The sequence below is a fragment of the Scleropages formosus genome, chromosome 6 (genome assembly GCF_900964775.1).
Source record: "Scleropages formosus chromosome 6, fSclFor1.1, whole genome shotgun sequence".
In the NCBI taxonomy this organism is placed as follows: domain Eukaryota; kingdom Metazoa; phylum Chordata; class Actinopteri; order Osteoglossiformes; family Osteoglossidae; genus Scleropages; species Scleropages formosus.
Window position 1 is genome coordinate 14,718,274 of NC_041811.1, and position 16,210 is coordinate 14,734,483.

The 16,210-nt window shown below is 40.4% G+C and overlaps 1 protein-coding gene across 2 annotated transcripts; it reads left to right on the plus strand.

Moving 5' to 3' along the window:
* The first annotated feature begins 2,634 nt into the window (after positions 1-2,634).
* On the plus strand, positions 2,635-15,488 carry il6st (interleukin 6 cytokine family signal transduce). Of its 2 annotated transcripts, none has more exons than XM_018744926.2 (16): positions 2,635-2,820; positions 6,944-7,025; positions 7,485-7,799; positions 8,410-8,551; positions 8,793-8,947; positions 9,043-9,194; positions 9,506-9,665; positions 9,912-9,994; positions 10,339-10,534; positions 11,507-11,677; positions 11,968-12,069; positions 12,192-12,338; positions 12,709-12,852; positions 13,323-13,419; positions 13,744-13,825; positions 13,942-15,488. In XM_018744926.2, exons 2-16 carry the CDS (start codon positions 6,962-6,964, stop codon positions 14,545-14,547), a joined length of 2,616 nt encoding a protein of 871 aa, XP_018600442.1. In that variant the 5' UTR covers positions 2,635-2,820; positions 6,944-6,961; the 3' UTR covers positions 14,548-15,488. The 2 variants fall into 2 exon arrangements, with proteins under 2 accessions (XP_018600442.1, XP_018600443.1); XM_018744927.2 differs by having other exon boundaries at positions 8,796-8,947.
* Positions 15,489-16,210: the final 722 nt, after the last annotated feature.

Sequence of the window (16,210 nt, forward strand, 5' to 3'; positions counted from 1 at the left end):
CCTGCAGGCGCTGCAGGCCCTGCACCCATCAGAGCTGCTGTTGTGAGACACAGCACAGAACTCCACCCATCTCCAGTCAACCGTCTCTTTCGAGTCAATTTGTGTCCCATGGAATAAGGGAGTTCCCTGAATTTTTTTTTCAGATTTATTTTCCAGTTAAATGAATGGATTAGTAAATACACAAAGCTAATTTCCCGCCATTTTGAAAACTTCCTGCGCTGTGTCACTGACACTGGGGTTACTGCTTAGTTACAGCATTTACCTTGATTCATTTCGCAGACATTTTTTCCCCCATAACACTCTAGCACAGTTTGCCTTACGTCGTTTAAAGTAAACCTAGCGATGTTTCTCTGCTGTAAAACTGAACTTCACTGCCGCGTAAAGACCAGAAATCGACAAGTCCCCGCGACGAACTTAATATCATTCATTGCAATATTCAATGACAGAGAGAGAGGCACGACGGGACAAGTGGTTTTAATGTACAAGGCAGCAGACGATATAACCAAGGCACATAACGATGACATTGTATTTTTCAGGGTGTGAGAATCATGTATCACCAGACAACAAGACAGACTAGTTCCGAAAAATCAGGATGTTATCAGACGGAGCTGCAGTCCTCTACGAGCCTTGACACTCCCCAGTACCGGCACACTCATTTCCTCAGTGCTGGGCACAGCTCTAACATGCAAACAACCATTACAATAGAGCCGCCGCCTGACCCTCCCAGGGCCGCCAGCACGTACAGTAGCGGCCGCTACAACTCATATTGTACTTTGCGTGCCACCGGCAGCGAAGCCTAGTACTGCAGAGCCGAAGAGCCCAGCTCTGTCTCCATCCGCTTCCTGTGTGTCTGCGCCTTCTGTTGCAGAGCCGAAGAGCGCAGCTCTGTCTCCATCCGCTTCCTATGTGTTTGCGCAATCCCGCGAATTGCATGGTTGTTACAGTTACCGCGTAGCGCGCTCTTCCAGGGAAATGAGTCACCGCCCGCCGGGATAAAGCCGGAATAACACAGAGCGGGACCGTTTAGGGCATCTGCCGAAACCTGTCTGCGTTTCCCTCTAACCCGGAATTAGTGCAAAGGCAGGAATCACAGCGGGTGATGCGCTCAGTATTTTCGTTGTTTGACTGGAATCGGACGGAAGACTCGTTTCATCATTCCGTGCGAAGCATAACTATGGATTTTATGAAGTACAAATCACCGCCAATTGTGTGTGTTAGGGAGAAACAGTTTTATTTATGTTGTTTGTTACACTATCGCCTGTTTTGTAACCTCCACAGTTGTGAATTAACACCGCTTTTTCGGACATATTTACGTATTTTTCTTCACTAAGTAAGATGAAACGTGACATGGAAATGACAAATGTCAGAATCAGAACGAGCTTTATTGCCAAGTGTGTTCGCACATGCTGTCTTGGTGACAGAAACTTCCACAGCACTGACAAAATGACAGTGACAAGACAGATGAGAAGATAGAATATGTGAATAAAGGATAAGAAATATATAAAAAATATAAAGTACCCAATTATACAAAAATAGTCACTAGACATCATTGTATGTATGTACAGGTATGTTCTGTACAAATGCAAGGGAGTGTGAGTAAGAGATATAATGTGATAAATAGTTATAAATATAAATAGCGTTGTGTATTGCACTGGTTTACTCTCTAGGGGGGATTTAGCTGTTCATGAGGTAGATGGCCTGAGGAAAGAAACTTTTCTTGCGCCTGGCTGTCCTGGTGTTCGGTGCTCTGTAGCGCCGGCCAGACGGCAAAGGAAAGGTTCGAAGAGGAAGTGGCCTGGATGTGAGGGGTCTAGAATGATTTTGCTAGCCCTTTTATTGACTCTGGACGAGTGCAGTTCTTGGAGAGCTGGGGGGGGGATGTGCCGAAGATTCTTCCAGCAGTCCCAACTATCTGCTGTAATCTTCCGATGTCTGATTTCGGAGCTGAGCCGAACCAGACAGTTATAGAGGTGCAGAGGACAGACTGGATGACGGCAGAGTAGAATTGCATCAGCAGCCTCTGTGGCAGATTGAACTTCCTCAGCTGACGAAGGAAGTACAAGCTCTGCTGGGCTTTCTTCACAATGGAGTCTATGTGGGGCTCCCACTTCAGGTCCTGTGAGATGGTGGTGCCCAGGAACCTGAATGACTCCACTGTTGCCACAGTGCTGTTCATGATGGTGAGTGGGGATAATGCTGAGGTGTTTCTCCTAAAGTCCACGATCATCTCCACTGTTTTGAGCGTGTTCAGCTCCAGGTTGTTATGACTGCACCAGACAGCCAGCTCTTTAATCTCCTGTCTGTAAGCAGACTCGTCACCATCCCGGATGAGGCCGATGAGTGTGGTGTCGTCTGCGAACTTGGAGCTTGACAGAGGGGTCTTTTTTCTTAACTTATAATATTATTAAAATAAAATTTAAAAAAAACAGCGGCGAATATTCAAACACATTTTTCGCATATTTTTTACTTAATACTGTCCACTCAGAAGCCACGTACCAACAACTACTTCGCTTATGAATAAATAGCTTTTCCGATGAAAGGGGCGGAAACTAACCGGAATCGATGCGGACCTGTGCAATAAAGTAGCGCGATACTCTCGTGATTGACAATTGGGTTGACCAATGACATCGGTGGGGTGGGATGACTCAGCGCAGTGTCAGGCTCGAGGCTGTTACCTTCCGGACCGAAGTGTCGTTAGCTAATAATAGTGCGGGTCGGGAATGTGCTGTTCGTCGCCACGAAGGATTCCGGGGAAATAATTGAATAATAAGACTATATGAAGATTTCACTGAGGAATTTGGTTTTACATGCCTTCAAAAAGTGAGTACTTATTTTGGGTCTTTGTTACAATAGGGCAGGTAAAAGGAGTTTGTCTGGACTGGAGCTAAATGGCCGACTTGCGTTCGTTGCGTCGCGACCCGCTGACATGCTGCTGGGTTACGACGTAGCTTTCTGTTCACGGTGAACGTGTCGTTATTATATAAATTACAAGTCGTTATAGTTTCGGTGAGCTAGTTTTCAGTCCGACTCCGATTAGGTCGATTAACTGAAGGTTTAAGGAATGTTCTGCAGTCAAATTTGATGATGATGGAACGAGCAACACGGACGGATCTCGAACTCGGGGGGGTGTGCTGGACATCGACATCATCATCATCATCATCATCATCATGATCATCATCATGTTTGTTATTCTGTAACGCTGTGTCTGTAACACTCTGACTGATTCATGGCAAAATTATTAAAATTAACCTCCCGTGAAGAAGTCGTCTCATTGTCAGTGTAATGAATGAGCCACTTTTTCTCCTTTTTTTCCCTCTTTTTCCTCAATTGTCACCCCGACGGCTTCTTCCTTTCTGATTTATTGTGTGCGCGCGCGATGTGCAAAGCAATATAATAAACTTGATCATCATGATCATGATCATGTATTAGCCAAGTACTGTACTGTTTAGCTTGATGGAGTTTTTTTTTTTTTTTTTTTTTTTTTTTTAAAAATAAAAAATCCTGTTGAGTGACTTGATTGGTGTAACAGTGATTTCCACTGTGTCCTGTCACTGCAGCAATGATGATGATGGTCTCAAGTCAGTTTGTGATCCAGGCCACTAACAACAGCAACGACAAATGGTAGTAACTGTGCTGAAACCCAACTTTCTCTTGCAGTTTTTCCCCAAGCGTCCCAGTCCGACGTGTTGGATGTGGAGTATTGCGAGCGTTTTCAGTCGAGTGTCTGGGACTGACTTGAGCTCCCTCCCTGAATGTGCTGCGTGTCGTGTGTGTGTGTGTGTGTGTGTGTGTGTGTGTGTGTGTGTGTGTGAGCGCTCAGGTGAGATGAGATGAGCTCAGGTGCCGCGGTCCAGCGGCTCTTCTTATCTGCTGCACATCATATCTCGCTCAGGAGTAGCTTTCTGCGCCACGCCATTTATCCCATCGTCGTTTTCAAAAGGACAGAGAAGCCGCGAAAGAGTCGTCGTTCCTCCGCTGCACCGGACGCGGTTTGAAAATATCGTAATATTTGGATGAATGAAAGATGAAGGAGATCTGTCAGCCGCCGACGTCCATGTGATGCGTTTCGATTCGAACTGTCGTCAGGTGAAAAGAGCTCTCGCAAACACTGGGGCCCCTGGTGAAGCTGTGTGAGAGTCACTGAATGCTTTAACATGGCTGGTCAGTGTATCCCATGAGCAGGAAGTTGCTCTGACCCAGGGGGTGTGTGTGTGTGTGTGTGTGTGTGTGTGTGTGTGTGTGTGTGTGTGTGTGTGTGTGTGTGTGTGGGAAGGGGTGGACGCTACGGAAGATGAGTACAGTATATTCTGGAGAGCCACAACCCGACATCAGAATTCTGAAACGGGTGCTGCTTTGCATGAGTAGTTTATACAGGACAAATAAAATTCCACACAGTGGATTATGGGAAGTCATGGGGCAGTGCTGGTGTGTAAGACCGGCTAACAGAGTGGCTGTACCATTAGTATTTACATTTATGCACGTCTTGTATTTTCTGGAACTTATATTTCAGTGCATATTTTTAGCCATTTTGTCCTGTTATGATACTGTTTTTATAAAATCAATATACCAAGTGCTTCAGTTTCCTTTTCAGACATGAGACACATCTGCAGAACAAAAAAGGGAACCATGGTGTAAAAATAGTGTCTATTATTTTGTAAAACATGTAAGTGTGGTTTTTAGCATTACTTTGAGCTGTTAATCTTGCTTTTCTTCTTCCTTCATGTGTGCTCCACGCAGCTTTGCGGTTTCAGACAAGAAAGTGCGGCAAGTGCATCAGTCGCACCTTTTTGATAGTCATCGAAAAGTCAGAAAATATAACAATAGAGACATGTGGGTAAACGGCAGTGCCATTTTGACACATTTACAGCGAGTTTTTGTTTTTAACACTCACGGTCTTGAACAGAAAAGCCTGTTTGGTACAAGTGCCAAGTGTTTGGTTTTTTCCTTCCCTTTTGACAAAAGTTCATCCCCGGTAATATACACATTTTTGTTGCATGTTTTACATTTTTGTGCTCAGCTCTTTTAGACGTTGTATTCTCTGCACAGACAATAATGGTGGTAATTTATATTTGCTGTTTGTTGTGAGTTCATAACTAGCATTTCTTCTCAAAGTGTGGTCTGCAGGGCCTTTCTGTTCAGCTACCAAATGCTGTGTACACTTTCAAAACAAGATGGTAATATTAATTAGATACTGTATAAATGTACTACTTTTATTCATTTAACTCATGCTTTTCTCTAGTGACTTACAGTGTAAATCTGTTTACAATTCTTTACCCATTTATACAGCCGGGTAATTTTACTGGAGCGATTTAGGATAAGTACCTTTTCTCAAAGATACTACAGTTGGAGGCGAGATTTGAACCTGCAACCTTTCTTTCCAAAGGCAGCGGCTCTAACCACTATGCGATTTGTTGTCCTAGTAGCAAGCTAAAAATCTGACACTCCATTACTATTTATTTATTTATTTTTTTTAATTATTGACAGCAATTGTAAGAATAGTGTGTGTGGGATTTTCTAATATCAGAGTAGCCTGTCGCATGCAAATTTTGAACCCTTGATCTATAATGACCAAGTTGTTCGGCAAAACAAAGCCAAGCATACTCTTGTACACCAGAGTATGTGTTTAAATGCCTCCAGAGAATCCGTTGTCCAACCCCTTCAGTTGCTCCGTTCAAAAGAGCAAAAACATGATTTAATTCCAGCCCCCTTTTTAAAAGTAGAGACACAAAGATGGCTGAGCCATCAGTCATTGTGTTACCATTGAAAATAGGTGATGGTGAAGTACTCTTAATGACGTACAATTCGTTATATGGGCAGTAGTCATGTCCTTTTTTTAACATCTTTCTTGACTTTGTTAACTGGGAGATGTGCACTTGTATATGTACAATCTCTGGTATCAATAAGACTGTTAGTACACACTGTCACCAATAAGAAAAATACGGTTTGTCTAATTTGTGACCTTCATGGTTCTCCGTAAAGTGCAACTTTTGTTAATTTTTGTGAACATTTTTTTTCTGCTTTCTGGTATAAACTGTAGAAACTTGAGTGAATTACATATTTTTATAAATGGAGGCTTTGATTCTCTGAAGGTTTTTTATTTTCTAAATTTAATCCACTAAGGAGCAGTTGGCCAAGGGGTTGCTCGGTGGATTACACTGTCCATTGTAACGCGTATAAAATTGTGTGCAGCTGTGCAGTTTTTTTTTTTTTTTTTTTTTTAAAAATCTGAAGATGCCATTAAACACAAATGAAGTGCCAGAATTTTAAGAACATGAGAAAAGGCAAAACAAAACACCGGTGTTAAAAATTAAAAAAAAAAAAAAAAGAATGAAACCAGGGAGAACTTAAAAGCTTGCAGTTGGTGTCGAAAATAACCACTGGTGCTAATTTGTGTTTAATTTGATGTATTAAGTCTTTGATAAGAAAAGTAATTTCTTTCAATGTAAGTCATTTTTTTTCTCATATGTATGTAGTACGAGTGTACGTCCCGCAGCGATGCGGTGACAAGAACGCGATCGCATTTTTCTAGTGTATGAGAGGCAGTGTGTGAAAAGTGTCATGGATGGAAAGACATTTGTTTCCATAAACATTATAGTCTGCAGTAATTTTTCACAGTTGTTCTGGGTTGGGTGGAGCTCATATGCCTCCTATAGGCTATGTATTTAGTGAAAGATTTTATTGCACGTTGCACACATTCTCATAGTGTGTATTTGCATTCTACTTTGATTTATCACAGAATGACATTTCAGGACACACTTCTCCTGATAGAGCAGTAGGAGCTCTTCCATAACTGATATGTTAGTTGGGAACACCTTAGTCACCATTACTATGTTTGACTCTCAGCGCCGGAGCCTTACACACAGGAAGGGTAGCTATGGCTCGAGGACTCCGGCTGTGTTTAATGTAGACCGGCCGAAGGTGATGATTTTGCATCTCTCCACAGACGGTGACCCCAAACAAAATGGACCTGCTTCCTAAAGCACTGCTGCTGGTGCTCTTCCTCTGCGCACTGTGTGGTACTTCAGGTAGGTTTTTCTTACGTTGCTCACTTTACTGGGCTCATCTGTGATAAAGTGAGACACAACCATGTTTGAGAATAACACCAGCGTTGCACAATCTGTACCGGTTCAGTCATGTCTTCTGCACTTGTTTTGTTGCGAATATTTGGTCTTACATTATTTGATGTGTTTAATGTTTATTCATTCATTCATTTAGTTGACGTTTTTCTCCAAAGCAACTTACAGTGGTAAAGTTACAATTGCTTACCCATTTACATAGCTGGGAAATTCTACTGGAGCACTTTAGGGTAAATACCTTGCTCAAGGGTACTACAGCCAGAAGTGGGGATAGAACCTGTGACCTTTAGATCCAACAGCAGCAGCGCTAACCACTATGCTACCAGCTGTCCCGTAAAGTTATTTCATGTATAATGTGTAAAGTGATTTGCTCTCCAAATGTATGCATTTTCTCCCTGTTTTATCTAGGTTCAATTGACTTCTGCTGTGGCACAATTGTACCAGAGACTCCTGTACTGGAGCTAGGGAAAGAATTCACGGCCACATGCATCCTGTCTGAATATGGCCGGCAGTATACTAGAGCCACTGCTGACGACATCTCCTGGATGTTCAGAAATGTCACGGTGGACAGAAAATATTACACCAAAATTAATGAGTCGGCCATCAGCATTACTGTGAACATCACCGAAGAAACAAAGAGCCCTTTGAAGTGCAATGTTATATCTCATGTGTTGTCACATCCAGAAAGCAAGAATGTGTACGGGATGCTTTTCACTGTGGGATGTAAGTATGAAAGTCGGCTTCTCTCACCCTCAGATAAGTAATGCATGAAGCTTAATCGCAATTTCAGAGATGAACAATATGTGCGCTAATACCTACTTTTCATTATTGTATCATTTCTTAGACCAGCGTCTGTGTGTAAAGCACTGCTTGCACATGTGCCAGAGGTGCGGCATATCTTTAGTCATGTACCTCTGTCTAAGCATGTATCCAAAGAAAGAATGATCTGGAAAATTAGGGTTGACTTTTTTTTTTTTTTTTTTTAATAAAAAAAAAAAAAAAAAAAAAAAACTTTGCTCTAATTACCAAGAAATTGCTAAATGATCATGTTACAACTGAGAGACTCTTCAAAATTAAGAGCTTTTGTCATGATTTAGAATTATTTAATTATAATTTAGTCATTATTCTTCCATTCCACTGAGCTGTAAAAGCAAACAAAAAATTTTTAGTTTTGGATGAAAAAAGTTTTTCTTTATTCGGTTCGTTTAATGATTTTTCAAATTTGCAAAGGCCAGCTCTCAGTATTTAAATCAGTTTCAGATACCGACTGGTTCCCTCTTCGTTATTTAAATTGGTCTGTATTATGGTCACATTTTTCTTTATGCTTTTTCAGATCCCCCAGAAATGCCTAAAAATCTGTCATGCTGGGTGCTCCAGTCTGGCGATCAGCTGTCCCATATTATGTCCTGCACATGGAACCCAGGAGCTCGAGATCCCCTTCTGAAAACCACTTACTCGTTGCATGCGCGCTATTAGTATGTTCAGTTTTTGTTACATTTTTTACATTACCCATATTAACAGGACAAATACTGAAAAAGTCTTACTAGCAAGATATGCAATCAAGGATACTTTTGCTGTTGCCTATATACTGTATTTCATAAGTTGTACAGTTTTTAATTTTTAACATTTTTACTTAATATGCAGCATGTTTGATTTGAAAATTATTTTGAAACAATATTGTTTCCCCTCACAGTTTTTAATGTATTTTTTTTTTAGCAGCACAAATATTTCAAATATGAGCATACAGAAGAACTACGGGGAATTAGACTTTCAGACCATGCCGATTTATACGACTGTGACTATCCAGGTAGAAGCGGAGAATGAGCTGGGAAAGGTCAGCTCAGAAGTCCTGTACGATCCAGTTAACATCTGTAAGCACTGAAGTCTTTTAATTTTGTATATCAGTGAGTGCTTTGTAGTTTGATATTGTTATTTTTAAAGATTTAATGTGCATTTGGTTTTACAGTGAAAATGAATCCTCCAAAAAACGTAAAAGTGACAACAGAGGGGTTTCCTACAACGCTGATGGTGAAGTGGAAACGCTCCATTAACCTTCCACAACTTGTACTCAGGCACACCATTCGCTTCTCAGCCGTAGGAGCCAGTGTGTGGTCAGAGGTAAAGAATAATGAAACCTTACAGATGATGGATTCAGTTTTGGCCTTTTATGCATTGAAATTGCTTATCATGTTTTTAATATTACACTGTGCCTTTTTGAAAGCACATATGTGACCTCTATTAGAATATATTTCACAATTGAGTGTAGTATCGAGGGCCTAGCATATATTCCAGGGTGCATCCTGCCTGGGGTCAACATTCACTTGTTCACCTTGGCCACGTTTCACTGTAACTCCGTTTGGATACATTGAGAAAATGCACAGTTGGTGGACTTGCAATGCTCATGTTTGGAAAAATGTTATGCATTTCAGATCCCAGTGGGTGATATACCTCCTGAAAATGAATCATTCAGGCTGCAGAACCTCCAGCCATACACTGACTACGTTGTCCAAATACGCTGCATGAATACCAGAGACCCCATGTACTGGAGTGAGTGGAGTACAAATGTGACAGAGAAGACCCCTGAAGATAGTGAGTTATTTGTTAAAAATGTGTTGTTGCTTTTTTTTCTTTTTAATTAAAGAGTTGAATAACTTTTCAGCATACCATTATAAAAACTTGGTGTAACTAACTCCCAAAGAATACTAAACTAACAGTGCTGTTTTTTTTTTTTTTTAAAATTAAAAAAATCTTATTTGAATTTTTAATTTCACTTATGTATGAAACAGGATTTCTTGTATACAGATTGTTCTTTTTCATTTTTTTAAAATCCCTCAGAACCCTCAAGTAGACCAGATTTGTGGAGGATCATAATTCCATCAGAAATTAATTCTGAAAAGCGAGTGAAACTGAAGTGGAAGGTAAAGTGTGGTGTCTTTTTTTTTTAATAAACATTTTTACAGTTTACATTTGTATAAAACAAATATAAAAACAGGACTAATAATTGATTTTGATATCTGTCACAGTGGTCATAGTCTAGGAATAACATGCTGTACTAAAATGTAGTAAAATACATTTTAATAAATCTTTAAAAATATAAACAAGAGACTACTGATCTGAAACAACTGATTTACCATTTAAAGTTCTATTGCGACAGTTTTCCATGGTGCAGAAAATTATGTTGGAATCAGTACTGCAATGGCTGACTTGGCTGCTCATTTGTCTTTGGTAAATATGGGTTAATCTTTCTTCTGCACAACCACAGGATCCTCTTCACTCAAATGGAAAAATCCTGGGGTACAACCTAACAATAACAAATCGCGACAAGAGAGAAATACTCCACATGGGCCCAAATGAAAGGGAGTACACGCTGTCTAGCGGAAAACATAACATCAGAGTTACAGTGACAGCCAACAATTCTGTTGGCATTTCCCCTCCAGCAGTTTTAACACTGAATAAAGGTATGTGCACAATTTTTTAAATTTAATTTCGTGTGTACGTTGTGCAGTGTGCCCTCGCTTTGGTCTAATAGAATGGATTTCCTAATACAGTTGTGGAAATGCTCCATTTCCCTGTTGTGCGGACAGTTCCCCCTACTATTGAATGAATGATTGAACGAACAAGTGCATATGCGTGTACACACACACACACACACACACACACAAAATATATGTTTGGACAGTTGGCCTGGACAGTGACGTGTATTTTTTCACTAATGTACATAAACACATTTTATTATGTTTTCACAATAAAACGTGTTTATGTATGTTAGTGAAAAAATAATACAAATCAAATGAAAAGATTACATTTTAAAGAGTTACAGAGCTTCCCTGTTAAGATTATGTTGGTATAAAACCTTTTCCTGGTGTGCTTCACTGCACCTTTTCTCATTGCTTTTTAACACTTTGGTAGACATGGTTAATCCAAAATAATGAGCAAAAACACTGGCGATAACAAGCATTGCAAAATAAATGCAAACAAGAGCCTGCTTTGCAAACTTTGAGAAACGGTGGCATTGAACCTGGGTCATGTACTAGGCTTCTTCTGATTGGATGATATATAACACAAACTGTGGGATGCCTGTACACATGTCTCTTCTGAAAGTGCATTTTGGAAATGTTTCTGCATACACACAGAAATATGTGGACGGGTACATTTTGTACGTGTGAGTGTAGGAGTGCTGCTTTCCTCCAACAGTCCAAAGACATGCTGTTCAGGTGGATTGGTGACTCTGAAATCACCCATGGTGTGTGTGTGTGTGTGTGTGTATGTGTATGAGTAAGTCGTTGTTAGTAGTGTATCTAGCAGTGTAAGTAGACATAATATTTTTCAGCTGCTACATCCATTGCATACTGGTGTCTGTTATTGCACGGATGACGTGTACTTGCATGATATTTGTGGTGTGACCAGGTGATGTCATTTTTGTGTTACAGAGCACCCTCCAGTGGAGGCGGTGACGTGTGTGTCACAAGATGAGAAGCTGTGGGTGTACTGGCAGCTACCCAACTCGACGCATGTCACCGAGTTTCTGCTAGAATGGGAGGAGGCTGGACAGACGGTCTGGCAAAGAGAACCAGGCTCCTCCCGAAGTGCTGTTCTTAAAGGTTGGAAGTCCAGCTGCCTCTACCGTATTTCATGTTTTCTGTCAATTTTACCAGTTTCTTGTGCCACACACATTCGAAACACATCACCGTATGACACTTATGCTCAACTCTGATCTGATATCCTTTCACATGCCATCAGCTTATCTAAAAAACTTTGTCAGTGGAAGTGAGTTTACTTACATTATAAAGCAGTCAAGAACAGCTCCTGAAATATATGATGATGAACCTGTACTACAGATGCCTTGGCTCGGCTGGCTCGATATAACCGATTCCTTTTCTTTCCAAATCAGGAAATTTTCTTCCATTCAAGTTCTACAACATATCTGTTTACCCGCTGTATCAATCAGTTCCCGGGAAGCCATACACAGTTGGAGCATACCTGAAGCAAGGAGGTATGGTGTGTTTTTTTTTTTTTTTTGACTGCATCTTGACCTTTGTTTTATTGTTGCCACACTGTTAATTAAAGCTTTCTTTAACCTTGGTTACAAATTTTAACATGACATTTTCCATTTAGTTCCATTGATGAGTCCCGCTCTGAAAGTAGAGAAATCGGGGAAAAATGAGATTGAACTGGAGTGGTCTCCAATCCCACTTGAAAAACGGCAAGGGTTTATAGTGAACTACATTATATTCTATGAGGACTCAAAGGGTGAAAGAAAATGTAAGTTACGACTACTAAAACATTGTAATGTGTTCAGATAAGTCGTCGTTGAGCCTGGTCCTGCTGTACCCCAAACTATGCTTGTACTTGTGCTAAGCACTTGACTCAAATCTGTGTCCAGTGATTAAAACAAAAGAAAGAAACTGAACAAGAAAAACTGCTAAATGGAATTGATTTTTAATGACAACCAAGACAATTTACTGGTTAATTAAATTGTTTGTTAGTAAATCATAAAAAAACCTAAGGGCATTAAGTGGTGAAAGTGCTTAAAAATTCTCTTTTGAGGTTTTCAGTACTTTTCATACCGTCTTACTGGTTCAAACTTGCATTTTGTAGTTGTTAAACCATTCCTTGTTTTAATCTTTTTCAGCTGAAGTCATTGGTCCTGAAGTATATACGTACAAACTGAAATCTTTAGCCAGTAACGCCAAATATGACGTGTGGATCATACCATCAACAATCGCAGGACCATCACAGGAATCCTCTCGCCTTACAGTTACCACTCGTCAATATGGTGGGTGTCTCAAACTACTTCCCTTTCTAAAAAGGGAAACTTTTGACTTTCAAAGTACTAACTCAACTTTCTGGAAGCATGTAATGTATACATAAAGCACTTTTAGCAGAAGCTTACTTTCCCCTCTTATTGACTCTTAAGTCTATCTGAACTGCTTTTCCTGTTTTTCAGTAGCTAGTTGAGAACTAGTTAACTTAATTAAAAAAACAGTCACATTCTAAATAGCATAAAGTATTGCTAAGTCAGTTAAATTTTACACCACTCCAAGTTTCAGTATCAGGTAAAACCAAAAAAAGAATTTAAACTACAGATCAGTGATACTTGGAGTAGGACTTTAATTTAAATGCAGTGTAAAACTGACCTTTTTGCAAAAGGTCTTCTGTCTCTCTGGACTCTTAAACTGGTATGAAAAAATACACAACTGACTCCAAGTGGAAACTTGACTTCTTGTCAAATGCTCTGTGTTTTAGCGGTTGGAGAAATCGAAGCAATAGTTGTGAGCGTGTGCATTGGGTTCCTGTTTCTCACCGTGATGACCATGGCCGTTTGCATTAATAAAAACAAAATGTAAGTGTAAAGAATGAATTTTTTTTTTTAAAAAATGATTTCCTTAGTTTTTCCACTTATTTTATTACTGAACTAATACAGATTTTTACTTGTGATTTAGTTGTTCATAGTGGCTACCAGGTAGTGATCATCTGTAAGTTGTTTTCAGTTGTGTGTGTGTGTGTGTGTGTGTGTGTGTGTGTGTGTGTGTGTGTGTGTGTGAGAGAGAGTGAGTGTGTAAAACTCTGTAGCGCATCGGAAACAAAATGTTTTACAACGCTCTCATTCTACAGTGTTATATAATGCACTAAGTATTATACATGTGTTTTAACTATTCCTATATAGGATTAAGAAGCATATCTGGCCCCAGGTTCCAGACCCTTCCAACAGCACTATTGCTAATTGGTCGCCTGATTTTCCATCAAGGGTAAGTGCTTTTATATTTTTCCTCACGGATGTTTTAAAGCCAACAGCATGGAATCATCAACGGAAGAAGTACTCAGCAAAGGCAAGTCTGCTGACATCTGTTCTTCTCATCTGCAGCCGGCATCCCCGAAAGAGGGCAGCATGACGGACGTGAGTGTGGTCGAGGTTGATATCTTTGACAAGAAATCAATGAATGAGGAGATGCTGAAAAAGGACAAGTACTCATCAGAGGAGCATAGCAGTGGGATTGGTGGCTCCTCCTGCATGTCTTCCCCACGCCAGAGCGTGTCAGACTGCGACGAGGGTGACTCGGGCCAGACAACAGCCAGCACTGTGCAGTACTCTTCTGTGGTGGCCAGCGGCTACAAGGGCCAGACTCCTGCATCGCTGCCACCTTTCATTCGATCAGAGTCCACCCAGCCTCTCCTGGATTCCGAGGAGCGCCCAGAGGACTTGCATGTTCAGGAGGGCAGCGGGCACCTGCCAGCTCATAGAAATCCCAGACATCCTTACTTCAGACGGCCTTGGGCCGTTAGTGAGGACAACCCTTTGAATCTTCAACAGATTGAGATTGGGGAGCAGAACTCCAGCTCCCTTGGTTTCTGCCCTGTGGAGGAAGGGTCCCAGCAGACTACGCCGACTACAGAGAATGTCCCCGCTGCTGGGTCCGCGAGCTCCGGCCCATCCTACATGCCTCAAGCAAGCGGCTACAGGCCTCAGTGAAGGAGATATGCCGGGCCTAGGAATTCAACATTTTCACTCAGTCCTGCAGTACCTATACTGTGTTGACCTTTGCAGCACAAACATCAGCGTGTCCGTAGTCTCTCTATACTGTATTTTAATAGTGTTTCAGGACTTAGTGCTCTTGTATAGGTGACAAAGTGATGGAGCAGATGTACCCAGTTGAAGGGAGAATGTGTCACTGTGCCTACCTTAGCTACTGAAAATTGTTATTCAACCTTAAAAGCATGTACTTACACTAAATAAAAAATAGCATATTAATCTATAAAAATCCTAGGTCAAGATTTTAAAGGTCTTCAGATGCAGTACTATAATGGATACATTTAATATGTTTAATCTATTTATATATTCAATAAAGAATGTTCAGATATCTTAAATGTACGTGAAAAAGCAGTTTAAATTACAGAACCTTTGGAAATGCTTAGTCAGTGTTATTACGTTGTATCCAGCTACCCGTGACTGAGAAGTCTCATCCTATGTTTGACCTCATACCGTTTTTTGTGTGCTTTGCTTTTAGCATTTACTAATCCATTACTAAAGTGCTTCTGCATTTCCTGTATAATGGAATTGGGCACATTTTTAGTGATAACCAAGTAAGAAATCAATGCTTGTCTCCATAGCATTGCTGTGTGCAGATGTATCCTACACTTTTCTACTGACGTACGTAAGAATGAACAATTTGTAATTAGTAGCTAGGATATAACTTCATTGAAATAATAAGGAAAGCTGTTACGTTTGCCTTTAATCAACACTACTATGTTTCTGCATAAGCCAAAGACTTTTATGTAATCTATTCTTCACTGCATGCCTTCTAACTTCTACAGATTGATGCATGATTGTAAATATGTATTTTTTTAAAGGTTTATATAAACTGGTTTGTACAAAACTCTATATATGAAAAATAAAAATGGGTTTAATTAGCATCCTGTAGCTCAGCAGTTCAGATTCTGTGGATGTCTTTTCAGTAAATACTACAGTAGAATTCTTACTGAGACATTAACGTTTATCTGAGTTTTCTCCAAAGTAACTTGCACTGTTAAGCTACTTGCAGCTTACTCACCTGTTTATAGAGTTGGCTAATTTTACTGAGGCAAATTACATTTACATTCATTCATTTAGCAGATGCTTTTCTCCAAAGCGATGTACATCTCATAGAAAATACAATTTGTGCATTACATTAGGAGAAACAAACAGCTACAGCTGTGACTCTCAAGTACAGTTAATTTCCCTCACCGTATGCACTGACGTTCATCACATAAGTAGCTGCATAAAACTTTACCAGAATCTCACCGATTCCTAATCACCTTCCCATTAGTTTTTTTTTTTTTTTTGGTTTTGAGATACAGATAAACACTTAGGTTACATTGCAGGAGTGGCTATGTAAAGGATTGATCATCATGAATGTTTGCATCTTACATGAACTGGAGAGATGATTGATGAAGTGAGTCTGGAAGAGGTGAGTTTTAAGACCCTTTTTAAATGTGGACAGAGTTTCAGCAGTTCTGAGTGAGAGGGGGAGGTCATTTCACCACAATGGAGCCAGAATTGAGAACCTCTGTGGTTTACTTTTTGTGTGCGGGACCACCAAGTGAGCAGAAGTAGATGAGCGAAGGGGTCTGATTCGGCTCTAGCAGTTGATCAAGTC

What these genes read in the sequence shown, in the direction of transcription:
- il6st (XM_018744926.2), top strand. Translation starts at nt 6,962, where the DNA reads ATGGACCTGCTTCCTAAAGCACTGCTGCTGGTGCTCTTCCTCTGCGCA. An exon ending in GTACGATCCAGTTAACATCT is followed by an intron (nt 8,948 to 9,042) that starts GTAAGCACTGAA and finishes TTGGTTTTACAG; the next exon opens with TGAAAATGAATCCTCCAAAA. An exon ending in GAGTGAAACTGAAGTGGAAG is followed by an intron (nt 9,995 to 10,338) that starts GTAAAGTGTGGT and finishes GCACAACCACAG; the next exon opens with GATCCTCTTCACTCAAATGG.